The 13,978-nt window shown below is 44.5% G+C and overlaps 1 protein-coding gene across 6 annotated transcripts in view; it reads left to right on the plus strand.

The window, feature by feature from the left end:
* The window catches only part of LOC143431445 (uncharacterized), a 32,794-nt gene that overhangs the window by 1,782 nt on the left and 17,034 nt on the right, over positions 1 to 13,978 (plus strand). For 4 of the 6 annotated variants that reach the window (XM_076908195.1, XM_076908197.1, XM_076908191.1 and 1 more), the window contains exons 2-3: positions 11,554 to 11,623; positions 12,920 to 13,323. In XM_076908195.1, the coding sequence (XP_076764310.1) occupies positions 12,938 to 13,323 (386 nt within the window). In that variant the 5' untranslated portion in view covers positions 11,554 to 11,623; positions 12,920 to 12,937. Of the gene's footprint in view, positions 1 to 11,272; positions 11,291 to 11,553; positions 11,624 to 12,919; positions 13,324 to 13,978 lie in introns of those variants that run through there. The other 2 variants (XM_076908192.1, XM_076908194.1) reach the window with 2 other exon arrangements.

The raw sequence follows: 13,978 nt of genomic DNA on the forward strand, positions 1-13,978 counted from the left end.
ATGGACGCGTTTAATAGTTTTACGAAATTGATCGCAAGTCGTTGCGTAACGCTGTTTGCATTTCGAACATCCCTTAGTTTATGCGAATTTCATGCGTACAAAATACGCGCACTTTACGTAAATGTAAGAAAAGCGGAAGAGGCGAGTAAACACGATGCGAAAGTGTAAACTTTGCAAATCCTCTTTCGTTGTACGCTGCATCGCGAGTAAAGAAAAAATTGGTCGAATAGGAGCAAGTGTGCCAGGTTGCACGTGAATCACTCGTCGTACATCCTCGTTGGATCGAGTCCGATCCAAGGTGAACGGTAAATAAGTCTTCGATCGGAGACCATCAATTGCCGTTACGTGTAATTATGTTATTCGCGAAAGTACGATCTTGGCGAGTGGCGTATCAATTCGTTCGAAAAGTGTTGTCTTTCGACCCGTGATTGGCCGCGGAAATGACGTTTTGGCCGCGCGTTTACTAATCGTCAACGCATAATAATTACGTACATAAATCACGCCCACGTGTTCGCTCAACCACGTTCCTAATAGAGCAGTATCTTTGACATTTCTCTTGCCGTTTGGAGCAGTGAAATGTCGCGATGAACGTACGAGAAAGCATTTTAAGCCATCTTTTCCGAAACATCTTGGACGGACACGTCTAGTTGGCCGTAACTGAATCTCGAGCCAAAATATCCGGGTCAACCGCTCGAGAGAGCGAGTAGGTTAAAGTTTGGTGTGTCACAAGGCCGTCTAGTAGGTGAAACGTCTCGAGCGAACAGGAAAGATCGCAACTGGCAGTATCGAAGGTGGTGCTCTTTGCTCTATTCGTTAGTTTCTAGCTACCGCCCCTCGATAACGAAAACGTTTTCGATGGCTAAAAGGTAGGAGGATGGTGGAAACTTGGCCTCGAGTAGGAGATGAACGACGCCGATTCCAACAGGGGTTAGATTCTACGTCGCGCAGGCGTCGTATCGATTTCTTCCTTTGCCTTTGCCTTTGCCTTTATACCTTTCCCTTTCCCTTTCCCTTTCCCTTTCCCTTTCCCTTTCCCTTTGCCGTGCTTATGCACGCGAAACGGCCAGCCGACCGCCCTACGATCATTCTCTCTTCTATCCAGGGATGGTCACTACTATCGCAGGGGATGCACCGCGGTAACCTCGACGGAACGGCAATTAAGGGCAGCTTCTACTCGAGCCTATTCTCCGAGCCACGTATACGCATGTACTTTATACGTAAGAATCGGACAGATTGCAACCGCGAACAGTTGGCCAGATAAATCTGCCGCGGCATGTAACAGTTTCTATTTGGATGGTCGTTCGATGAACCATATGGCCGATTCTCTCTACCTTTCCCGTCGTTCATTAGTCATCCCGTCGAAGAACGTTTCAACAACTGGAAGCTAGAAAACTAGCTGAACTTGTACCCGTATATGCGAGTGCGGTTAGGTATCTTCGACTACTGCGATCCGACTAATTGGGAACGATATCCAAGTTTAGGCCCCTCTTTAAAGGTATTTGCCTCCTATTAAATCCCCTTCTGGTTCGTTAACCGAACGAATCGTGCCGCACCTGTCCGATCGAACGTTCATTTTCGAGGGTGCAGTGACAATGAAATTCGATAGTCTCCGATAGACTATCCGTTGAATCGTTGCGTTCACGGGTCAGTGGCGTTACGACAATGCCGAAACCCGGACAGGGATAGTCGATGAACAGGGAAGTGGAAGGAAGGAAGGAAGGAAGGAAGGAAGGAAGGAAGGAAGGAAGGAAGGAAGGAAAGTGTTAAGTGCTTGAAATTCGATGCATCCTGCCCATCCTGTCTCTTGTCTCGTCTCGGAGACACGGTACTATAAAGCGTAACTCGATCGACCGACTTATTTCGCTCGCTATTCTTCATTAACTTTCATTAAGTAGTAATCCTCGATTGGATACAGCCAGTACCGTCGGTCTATTTCAAGCTCGCAGAGCTTCTCTCGGGCGATCGGTGCTGCGTCCTGAGCTTTTCAACTTTCCGCCTAGAGTAGTAAGATGTCCTGCGTCGCTAGATATTCATCGATATTTAACATATTATTTTTAGTTGCGGAGCGTTTGCGAATTCCAATCATCTTCGAACGGATCACCTTGAATTCATGCAACGGTATTCGGACGGAAACGATCGGTAATGCGTCATAATTCCCGCGCAGTAGAATATACACGCGGAATTAACGAAGAACGTAGGCCGCGGTCAAAATTAGATTGAAAAGCGAGTAGAACGACGTGCACGCGGATGACGCGCGTTACATAAGCCGCATAGACGGAAGCGAGCGCAGACGAGTAATCGTACGAAACGATTTCGATGGCTCGATAATAAAAGAGAACAAAGGAACAAGGGGGAAAGGCACTTGAGGCGCACAGTAGCGTCGTTAAAACGAGAGTCGTGAGCGGTGGTAGGTATCTCTCCTTAATAACTCGGGTGAGAATGAGAGAAAGAGAACGGAATAACATATACAGTGCTGGACAAAAGTATTGGCACAGCATGATTGTTATGATAAAAATGCTTATAACTATGAAACAAATTGTTAAAAAGGAAAAATTTGTTTACACGTTTATTTATTTATTATTCTAGATTATTATTTAACAGAAACAGTAATATAAATAAAGTGATATGCGAAATAATAACAAAAACATATTTATTGAGCGTTTTAAGCATGGACAAAAGTATTGGCACATTATACAAAATTTAGTGTAGTTGTATCTCTCCGAAAAAAATCCGATTGTCACTTGATGGTATAGGTAGGGGATTCCCTGATAGTCATTTTTTCTAACAGTCATCCTTAAGTTCAGTCGATTAGCAACATAGGAAATATAACAAGCAACAATGTCAAGAAGAGGGAAAGAAACTACAAGTGAAGAGAGAAAAATAATATTAAATTTGCACAAAATGCGAAAATCTTATAGTGAAATAGCAAAAAGTGTTAATAGAAGTCGATTCACTATTAGAAGTGTCGTAAAACGATTTGAGAATCAATCAGATTTCAAAAGTAGGAATCGAAGTGGACGTCCCTCAAAGTTAACAGTTAGAGAAAAACGGAAAATTGTAAAGGAAGTGAAAATAAATTGTAAATTAAACTCATCACAACTTAGAGCAAAGTTAAATGAAGAAAATAAAAAAGAAGTAAGTTCGAAAACTATACGGAGAGTGTTAAAAGATGCGGGATATTCTGCGTGTGTCGCAAGAAGGAAACCATACATATCCAAGAAGAATCGGAAGATGAGAAAAGAATTTGCAAAAGAATTTATAAAAAAGGATCCCACATTCTGGAATAACGTATTATTTTCAGATGAAACTAAATTTAATATATTTAAATCAGATGGCAGAGTATTAGTTTGGAGAAAGCCAAATACGGAAATGGATCCACAACATTTACAAGCCACTGTGAAACATGGAGGAGGTGGAGTCATGGTATGGGGTTCCATTGCAGCGTCTGGGGTTGGCGAATTAGTATTCATAGATGAGATTATGGACAAATATGTATATTTAAATATATTAAAGGAAAATTTATTTAAAAGTGCTAATAAATTAAATCTCCCGCGTGATTTTTATTTTCAACAAGACCATGATCCAAAACATACTGCCTATATTGTACGACAATGGATCGTTTACAATACCGCACATACATTAAATACCCCACCCCAGAGTCCAGACATGAATCCCATCGAACATGTTTGGAATGAATTAGAAAAAAAAATTAGAAAATATAATATAACAAACAAAAACCAATTAAAAGCTATTATTTTACAAGAATGGAACAATATAGAGCCGGATTTTACAAAAAAATTGGTAACTTCAATGCCAAAACGATTGAAGGAAGTTATCATGAGGAATGGAGGGCCAACCAAATATTAATTTTTAATTTCTAAGTACTTTCAATCATTTGTGCCAATACTTTTGTCCATGCTTAAAACGCTCAATAAATATGTTTTTGTTATTATTTCGCATATCACTTTATTTATATTACTGTTTCTGTTAAATAATAATCTAGAATAATAAATAAATAAACGTGTAAACAAATTTTTCCTTTTTAACAATTTGTTTCATAGTTATAAGCATTTTTATCATAACAATCATGCTGTGCCAATACTTTTGTCCAGCACTGTATATGCGAGTGCGTTTCGTAAGGAGCGCGGTTGAACATAGTATAATTCACTGGTTCATTTCTATGTACGCACGCATATACATATATCGAATTTGAAACGCGGACGTCCATCATTTGCCAGTACGTTCTAATTCTGGCGAATGACTTAACTCTACTACGATGTATGTTACATTCGTGTACCTACGTGGGTGCACGTTGTGTACCCATTTTGCGTCGCAGCTTACCGTTCACCGTTTCCTTCGCACCGTCTGTATCGATCAAAATGTTCGTCCTTGACGGGAAAGATCCGCCGCACACACGTTACATCCAACCTCCGTCGCACGCTTCCTGGTCAACGTTGAACAACGCTACCAACCTACCAAGTTGTCCTATAGAAGTTTACCAACCATTTTCGAGCGTTATTTTTGTGGTTAGGAATTCAAAGGGAGAAACGTCGACGCGTCGAGACGCGCGAAACAATTCCAAAGAGATTTCGCGACCCTTTTCCCGTAACGTGACTGCATCCAGCAGATATAGATAGAACTGTAGCTATGGGAAGCACGCGGTACTGTACACTTCCGCAACCGTAAATTAGGCGTTGCGAGAGCTGAATTAAATCGCACGAGTAACCATGTGAAATACACTCTCGTTGGATCATCGGTAATTCGATACACCGATAACATCGTATGACACCAGCTGAGCGCCATGGAAAAAAAAAGTATATATAACGCGTGTTGTCAGGATCGTTCGAGGAGACGAAAAAGTTTTCCATCTCGTCCTTTTTTGCATGCATAGCGAAGTCGACGACGATCACCACCGATGCGTCACGGTTGTTTTTCTTTTTTTTTTTCTCCCGACTTTTTTCTTTATTCAAGGCAAAGGAAACGCGATGAGAGCGTTTCAAGTTTTTTTTTCTAGACGATTTAACTGCACGCAAATTTTTTCTACACATCGACCTTGCGATCCGAACTGAATCGCACACAGTTTCAACCTTGTATATGTTTCGTTATTATTTGCAAGGCGTTATCAAAAAGACTTCCGCGATTAAGATGCGACTGAAGCGAGCGCGCCTTAACCAGGATAGCACGTAGGAAAATCAGAGAGCGTTCAGGAAATTGTCTCAGTACGCTGACCCACGTTTGCAGCTGGATCAAAATAACTTCGCCCCGTACAGCTTCCTGGAAATATCAAAGTTTGAGCATTTCATTTTCGAACATTTCTAACAGCTGCAGCAATATCGCACAATGGATGTTAGTTGAAATTTTCCTTTTAGCGTAACCAAAGTTAATAACGTGGATATTGAACTTTTTCTACCTTCCTCTTCAGTTCTTATGTTCTCTACTATTTATTCTATTATTTATATCGTAATTTGTGCAATTTGTACGAATCCATCACCACTGTCCATCATCACGATGATTGTGTTACCCTTTTCGTTTTTACACACGTTTCTCATATTTTCCACGCAGTTCCTCATATTTTCATATGTCCCTTACTTGTAACTGGTGAATGGACTCGCATCTATTCTTCGAATGCGCGGCGCGTTCTTTCCCCGATTATTATTCCGTTACATGCTGCTGTCGTGACTACGCGATATGACTCACGGTTTACGCAGCTTACGCACATATTTACCAGCCTCGATACTACGATTCACGTACGATGGCTGTTACGAGACAATGAATGCCTGCTGCCTGAATGATTGAACGTAACACTGTCCCGTTCAAATCGATACCATAACGATGCAAGTAGGGTTCGTATTCCAGGCACATCCTCCTCTAATCGCTTGTCTTAATTTAATAGAAGCCTGTACAAATCTTGGTACGATAAGTTCGATAGAGCTCTAAGCAAATTTGAATTTGAAATAGGATTACGCACCAGGTTCAGCAAGGGATAATAAGAAGAGAACCCGGACAGAGTTCAAAGATAACTAACAGTCGAACAACGATACCAATGATTATAGGGGAGGGATATGGGATGTTTATACGGGATTGAAATCGAATAGTAAAGCCAACTCTGTCCTTTGACATAGGATTAACTAAACTGCGCAGATTTTAAGGGGGAAGTAAGCCAGCCAGCTATAGTAGCCAAGGGAAAGGAAGGAATTCTAATCGAATAAAAAGGAGGTTTTCGCGAGCGCCTCGAAGCAAGGTTCGCGGCAGCTGGCAATGAGTTTATTGGATTACTTCACCGCGTGGCGCATCGTTGCAACTTGACCCGTTCAATTCCGCCGGTTGACTTTACGCGCCTACGCTCCGACAGAGCCGAGGATATTCAACGACCGTCGCTCGTGCAGCACAGTTTGTCCGCATTCCAAATTACCCGGCTGCTCGAAACGGTTCCTTCTCGTTCGATGTTCTAAACGCGCGCTCTTGAATTCGCCGTGAAATCGATTCCTCAATTCGAATTCCTGGATAGCCGGAGATGCTTGTACGCGAGTAAAAAAGGATACGTTCGATCGGTGGAGCGTAAATTGCATCCAAATATGCGGTCACTTGCTGAAGGTTAATATAAGGGACGACACGTACGTTTGAGAACGAGAAACGAGCAGAGTGAGATTGCGGTAGACGGAACGCTACGTAGACAGGCTATCGTGTTGGGGGAAAAAAAAAAGAGGGAAGAAGAGCGTACAGGGGACTTGATTACGCGAGCGAGGCTCAGCCAGGAGAATGTCATTACGTTGCACCGGTGGTAGGTGCATACGTGTCCGTGTCGAATGTACAATCGCGATTTACATGCCCTCTTCGCGCCTAGTCGCAGTCGTCGTTCCACTTCTTGCCGGTACCTATGGAAAAACATCTCACGAATGTGAGGCACGCGTTCAACATTCTGCCTGTGCCTTATCCGACCGAGGGGTCGGGATCAGAATGTCACGTTAACGCGTGATTATTTTAATTTCCTCTCTGTAACGAGGACAGTGAGAGATACAGATAGAGGTGAGAGAGAGAGAGAGAGAGAGAGTGAGAGAGACGTATATTAGGTTAGTACGTCCAAGTAACTAACCACGAAGTGGTACGCGATCGTTGATACGAATAGAAAGTCTCTGCACGGGATCGAAATGAGCCGGAAGGTGCGACGACTCGGTCGTAGTAACGAGGCCCGAGACGATTTTCACGATAAGATAACAGAGAGAAAGAGGTGGTACGTCCCTGATCGGATACGCGCATCTTCCTGGTTATAATGCCAGCGGACAACGTCGGAAAGCATAGACATTTGCTGGCACCTAACCAGCTGCCAGAACCCGTACGGGTTCATCCGCACAGGTCGACCTCGCGACACGGTACAGTGCACCGGGTATACGTCCGCGAATATTTCGCAATTGCGACCGCCGTACTGGAAGATTAATGCCTAGGATATTCACCAGAATGTTGACATTATGACATCACTGCTGGATCTGGTTATGTATTGTGAATGATATCGCAAAACTCCCAGCATAAGAATGGTCCTCTTCATCTTTCTCGTTTAAGTTCAACCCCTTTTTAATACAGAACTTTGTAAATTGAAACTGTGTTCATTACACTCCCGCTGCGACAGCCGGAGAACTCGCCAATTTTTCATTGCCACGAGCGATCGTAAATCCCCCGTGTGGAACACAGCTGGCTCTTTTGTATTCCCATTTCGTTAAACAGCGTTTCCACTGAATGAAACTGTGTTTCCGGGATCGTTGAAATCCCGCGCGCGAAACAGCCCCCCCGTTGTTCGTTCCATAAGGTAGCATAAACGGGGAGAACTGTGCTCTCCTTGGCGGGAGTACGGAATTAAATGAAAATAGCGTCGCGTCGCGTCGCGTCGCGTCGAGCCGGTACGCGGTGTTCGTTGTATCCTCTTTGTGTACATTAGCGATCGTTTTCCCTCTTATTCGCCGTCAAGGGAGGAGCGAAGGGTTCGCGGCTCCCTCGTCGGCACCGAGGGTTGTGCCTCCGCGACAAAGGTGCGCTTAAAACGCTTCGTTTACGGAGCCTTCCAGCTTCGTATCAGCCAATCTTGCCCGGTTAAAATAACATGGCCGAAGAGTTTCGATAACTATTTCATTCGTGGCTTCCTCGTTTGTATAGCTACCGTTGATTTACATTTGTTTTCATATGGCGAATCGACGGGGCTGCGAGGGTGGATTTGTTTTACTCCGTGCCCACGCTGTTCAAATAGAGCACGTGTTTATAAAATATACATGGAAAAAGTGAAACATTGCACGTGAAAAAGAACACGTATTTTTAGACGGATAAACAACACGTTGGACGACCAAATGGACGATGTCGCGCGATATTAATATACGAGGATCGCAACGGCGAACTTGACGATCGATAGTTACGTGTCACGTAAGTAAACGGGCAAAGTGATAAAAACGAGAACTGCACTTGACGAGAGAAGACGTGGAGAGAAGTGGAAGATGGAAGGGTGTAGTAGGTAAAGTGGAGACCGATCCGTCGACTGCTTAGGGCGAGAAGAAAAATTCGCGCGAGTCAACCACGAAGAACGATATCGGATGTCTGATTATCCGGGGACTCGTTCCGCCGGTCTGTTGTGCGTCCAGAGGCCGCGTATACACGTAGAATGTAGGTAAACGCGAACGTGCACGGGCATACAGAGCACGGTAGACGTGCAGCACGGCATCTGTAATCCAGCCGACTTGACTTAACGCGTACCCAAAGATTCTTACGCATACGAGAAGAAACGTGCTCGCATTACTACTGCGTACGTATGGTACTACAGTTACGTTAATACCCGTGACAGGGACACGTCGAGCATGAAAAATGAGAGATGCTCGAGTCCGGCCAGCTGACCGATCGGCAAAGAGAAGAGGAAAAAGGGAATTTCAACTGATTATTACCTTCTAATCTGTGTGTTCTTAGCTCGCAGTGGTTGCGCCATTAAAACCAACACGCGCGCGCGGACGGATGTTACCGGTCGAGTTCCGTTACCTTTCGCTCTTTTCCCAACCACGATCTGGATCGTCGTGATAAGTCCCCAGGCTCGAGTCCGCTTCCTTTTCCTTCGACTATCTCCACTCACTCCAAAGTACAACTACCATACTCTCGTGTAGTAAGTTAGTCGGAGAAAAGGTCCTCCTTTCTTCTCCTTTTTTCTTCTCGAGAAGTTCGAAGCACAATTTCGATACGCATCGAAGAGCAACGCGATAGAGCCAGCGATTGAATCGCGCTAAAAGTGATCGCGACGATAATAACGATAAGTGGTCCGAGGCAACAATGGGTAGACGATAGAAAATAAGCAGAAAGAAAAGTCGCAAGGAAGAAGGTGAGAGTAGCTAAGGGTAAAAATGAAAGGGGGCGTGAAATTTCGTGCGAGAACAAAAGGAAACGATAGAAAAGAGTTGAAAATTTATCGCCGGCTTGAGGGGAACTTGAACGTACCGATGTTCCCACAAAAGTCGTGAGAATCATTTATTTCGCGACCACGTCGTCGACATGTCCGTGGTTGACCGTACCGGGACTGGTACACGTTCGGAGACCACGTATTCCACGTACAATTTATTCCCAACTAAATGTTTCGAAACGATTAAAATTAACGGAAAAATTGTGCGAAAAATGTTTCGACTTCTATTTTCGCGATCGTTACCCAGTTCGCGAGTATCTTTAAAGAGGTAGCAGAGGTGCGGAACTGTTAGCGGCAGGAAGTCACGGTACCGGAAATCTCGTCCGAAGTAACGTTAGAACGTTCGTGGCCGGAAATAAACATTTTTCCGCCCGTTTTATTATCGAGCCACGATCGCTGAATGGAGTGTGTAGGGAGGCGTCGAAAAGTGGCCAACGATGCACTTTCATGCTCACTTTTTCATGCTCAATGATTTCGATCCGTGTAATAATGCGATTAAAACGAGCATTAAACGCGTTGTTGTTCCGCTCGTCTGGTTACTGTACGAAACTATCCTATCCTGGCTTTCCATGGGACGTACACTCTTGGGTACACGTATACGTGTGGACGTTTGGAACAGAAATTTTATCGATCGATAGGCGGTGGTGACTAGGCTGACCGGTTCGAGGGCTGTCACGAATTTCTCGCATGACCAGATACCCTAATTACAATAACGCGACGTCGTGAATGGAACTTTGGATTCGACTACTGTTTATGGCTGACAAGAGCCATGCGAATACTCGCGCATACAAAGATGGGATGGAGGGTCTCCTGTTTACGACAACATTTCAGTTACGTAAGCGTGTTCATCTGCCGATATTAAATGCCAATATTATTCAGAACGGATGGTTGGACGTAACGGCGAGAAAATTTCATACGTCTTTCCCCATATAGGTATAACTATACACGCAGAGATATACGTACGTACGTATACATGGAAATGATTAGATATCTAAAGTTGTCGCGTCTCGATAGAGTTGCAGTTAGATTGTGGTTAGCTACGTGGTAGAATGTAATTACTCGCGTTGGTTAGCATAGCGTACTGATTAAATGCAAATTAAGAAAGTAATCATCGATACTCTATGCGATGAAAAATTCGGGATACGGATAATAATTCCTAATTCCTAATAATTCCTAATCTATAAAGTGTTTATAGATGATTAAGTTAAACATAGCGATCGCAAAGTATCGTAAATGATTGCAATAACGTCAATGTTGCGGTGAAGTGGTGCAGATGACACATAGGACGGTAGGATTTTTGCTAAAATAAAGATAAAAACAACGATAATTCTCTTTTGTCGCAACACTACTATCAAGACATGAAAGAACGAACGCCCCCTTTTCTTCTTTTTGTCTTTTAACATTGATCGCTTATTCTGTCTATCATAATTGAACGGTTCACGCCGCCCGATATAAGCTCGACTCGAAAGGAGAGAGTGCGATAGTGATAGCGTTTAGTGTGCACCATTAGTAAATCGATCGACAGTGTCCGTGAATGCAAATTTATCAATTTAGTGCTTCGATGCACCGAACCACATTCCTTTCGTAACGTAGGAGTAGAGACACCGCGAAACAGTAGATTTCGCTGGAGGCGGAGGGTTTGTTGTCGAGTAGACAAGAAATCTCAAGCAGGAGAGGTTGGACGGACGGCCGAAGGTACTTTTCTCAAGACGTCGGCCACGAGAGGAAGGTTCTATTCGATGTCGACATTCGTCTGTCGGCGTACCCGCTGTGTTCTAGGAGTCATTGCCCCCCCCCCCCCCCCCCCCCAAGTCTATCTCGTGGTTCTCACGCGTTCCATGTGTCCGTGTCACCTGTCTGCGAAAACAGGTGCCTATTCATCCGACGAGATCGTTTCCTCCTGTGCGTCCCGTGCCACGCCTGCTGACGCATTGCCCATTGAAAAAGACCGCTGTTCCACGGAGACACAGGGTTCAGCCCAGCCTGTTCCGTGGGCTACAGTTTTCCTATCTCCCCTATCTCTCAACTCGATACGCTAACTTGTATAGATAATGTTCTCGTTGATATTGGACTCGAATACACTGGAAATTCTAGGTGACACTCTAACATGCAATATCGCGTTTGTGTTGCAGATAGCCCAAATGCCAGTCCTGCACGCGAGTCTTCTAAAAAGCACCGCCTCAAGAGCTCCTTGGTATCAGCGTAAGTATTTCAAGTCCGAAATGGTATTCCGTGCTTTTTATACTTGCCCGATTCTCAGGTTTACCGCGGAATTCCCTAATAAACTCATTCAGTGCATGTAACAGTAAGTCGAGGAGCAAAAGAGGAAAGCGCCGGCGCTTGGCTCGGCGCACATATGTAGACGTGAGAAAGCTGATTTGTGCGCTGACATAATCGAACGAGGGGAATCGGAGGCATGCGTAAATTCAATTGGAACGAAGCGCGGAGAAGTTAAGAAGGAACACACTGGAGCAGATATAAGCATCCGTAGCCGCCATTTCCCCGGTAACCTTTAGATCGTTGTAGGTTTTGCGTTCGCTGGTTGTTGCGACACTCTCCTAGCCAGTCGCGCGTCAGTCGCTCTCCGTGACAAGCGCGCCTTTGCCTTTCTTCCGCGTTTCATTTCTTCTTTTTGCACGTGCCCTTCTTGTTTCTCTCAACCGCCAGTGGTTCGCGTCTCTTCGAACAGGGGAAATCAAATTTTGATGACAGCTATACGAGAGAGAGAGAGAGAGAGAGAGAGAGAGAGAGAGAGAGAGATGAAAGTAAAAATAACGAATGATTTCTTTCAAGTTTGTTCGAATCTACGATCGTTACGTCGAATCGATTGGTTCTCGTACTCGTAAGATCACCGATCGTTCCGATACACGGCATGGAAATCTCAAGCGGCGAGAGACAATCGGTGAGTCACGATATCCTTTTCTGCACCGCATCCTTCGAGGGTGAACGGGATCCAATGTGGTCAAGCGTGATCCCAACGTCTTCGATTCCCGTCACGGTCTTCCGAGATTGTCTCTAGAAATTAAAACGCCGAAGAACCGCTTGAACTTGTTCCGAGACGTTCTTGCCGCGAACGAAGAATCGACGAAAGAAGTCATAATCTCTCCCGATCGATCCCAAAGAACCGTTCACCTGACCTTTTTCCACGCTGTTCGCCAGGAAATTTTGATTTATGACTCGACGACAATACAGGAGCGCTCTCCTGCCCCTGTCGTATCGCACCGTTTGTACAGTTATACCAGACCGACGCCGGCCCGTTAGATAAAAGAAAGCGTTTCATAGAGATCATTGAAGCGTTAACTAGATACTAAGTCACGGCTGGTGGTGTAATTAGTTACAATTGGTAATTCAAGCGCGACCTCTTTCCTTCGCGGCTCGCGATCAGGCCGGATGCGAGAAGAAGGATACGCGAACAATTTCAAAGCGCATCGATCCCTGCGTTGGTGTTGCCGCCACGATTTATCTATTTTATTCTAACTTTTTTTTGCTTCTTCGCAGGTGAACGGAGGAAAGACGATGTTGTCGTATATGCTACCAACCGAAGACAAGCCACCACCGGGGGACTCGAATCAGGGCAACTACCGTGCTAGTGAGTTGCAGAGGAGTCCGAGAGAACGTCCACCTATCGCGTCGAAGCCGGTGGGCAAAGTGGTCGCCGTTTCGCCGAAAAAGTACACTGACCCGGCTAGAACCATGATCGTCTCGACCAAGATCGAGGAGCACGTGGTGCTGCCGAGCGAGAGCCCGAAGCACAACGGTACCGTTGTCAAAAAGTCGACTTTGCACACCTCGAAAGTCACCAAAGACGACAGCCTGTACAGCATAAACAGCGACGCCAGCACAGTTGGGAGCGATCGGAAGAACAAAATCTTCAATGGAGCGAAGCACACTAGTCTAAAAAGGTAAGATAAAACGCGACGAATAACCCGAGGCTAGATATAGAGATAGAGCTGAAGTAGTAAGAAAGAGAGGGAGAGACAGTTCAAGGGTCATACGAGACTACCTTTCTAATTTGGTTCGTTCGGTCTTTAACCTTCTCTCCTTACCTTAGTATGCTAACTATCCTCGCTGAAAGGTTAAACTTGTAATTTGAATTCTTTGCAGTTTCTGGATAATCATTAACATCGCTTCAAATAGTGGACAAATTTTAATTTGCATTTTTTTGTTAAATTCACTGTCAAGGTGGACCGTTCGAAGCCGTTGCTCGAGTTTAAATTATCTATCGGTTTGAAAAATATCCGAGATCGTATCCGAGATAAGTTGATTGTTACGAATCAATGTACTCTGATTCGATCAGAGAGTGAGCTGGATTAACGATTCATATGCGAATATATTTGACCGAGTAAGTTTTAACGAAGCAAACGAAATTGAAGTTCGAATCTAGCGTACGATCGAGGATACGATAGGCCATACCGGTTTGTAAGCGGTCTTTCGCAGCACATCTCACTGAAACTCTCGTGACATTTACATGTTGGGTAGGGTCATAGTCATTCAACGCTTCGTGAACTATGTTTGATTACTATTAGATTAGACTATTAAATTTGCGTATATACATAT

This window comes from Xylocopa sonorina, chromosome 18, assembly GCF_050948175.1.
Source record: "Xylocopa sonorina isolate GNS202 chromosome 18, iyXylSono1_principal, whole genome shotgun sequence".
Taxonomy (NCBI): Eukaryota; Metazoa; Arthropoda; class Insecta; order Hymenoptera; family Apidae; genus Xylocopa; species Xylocopa sonorina.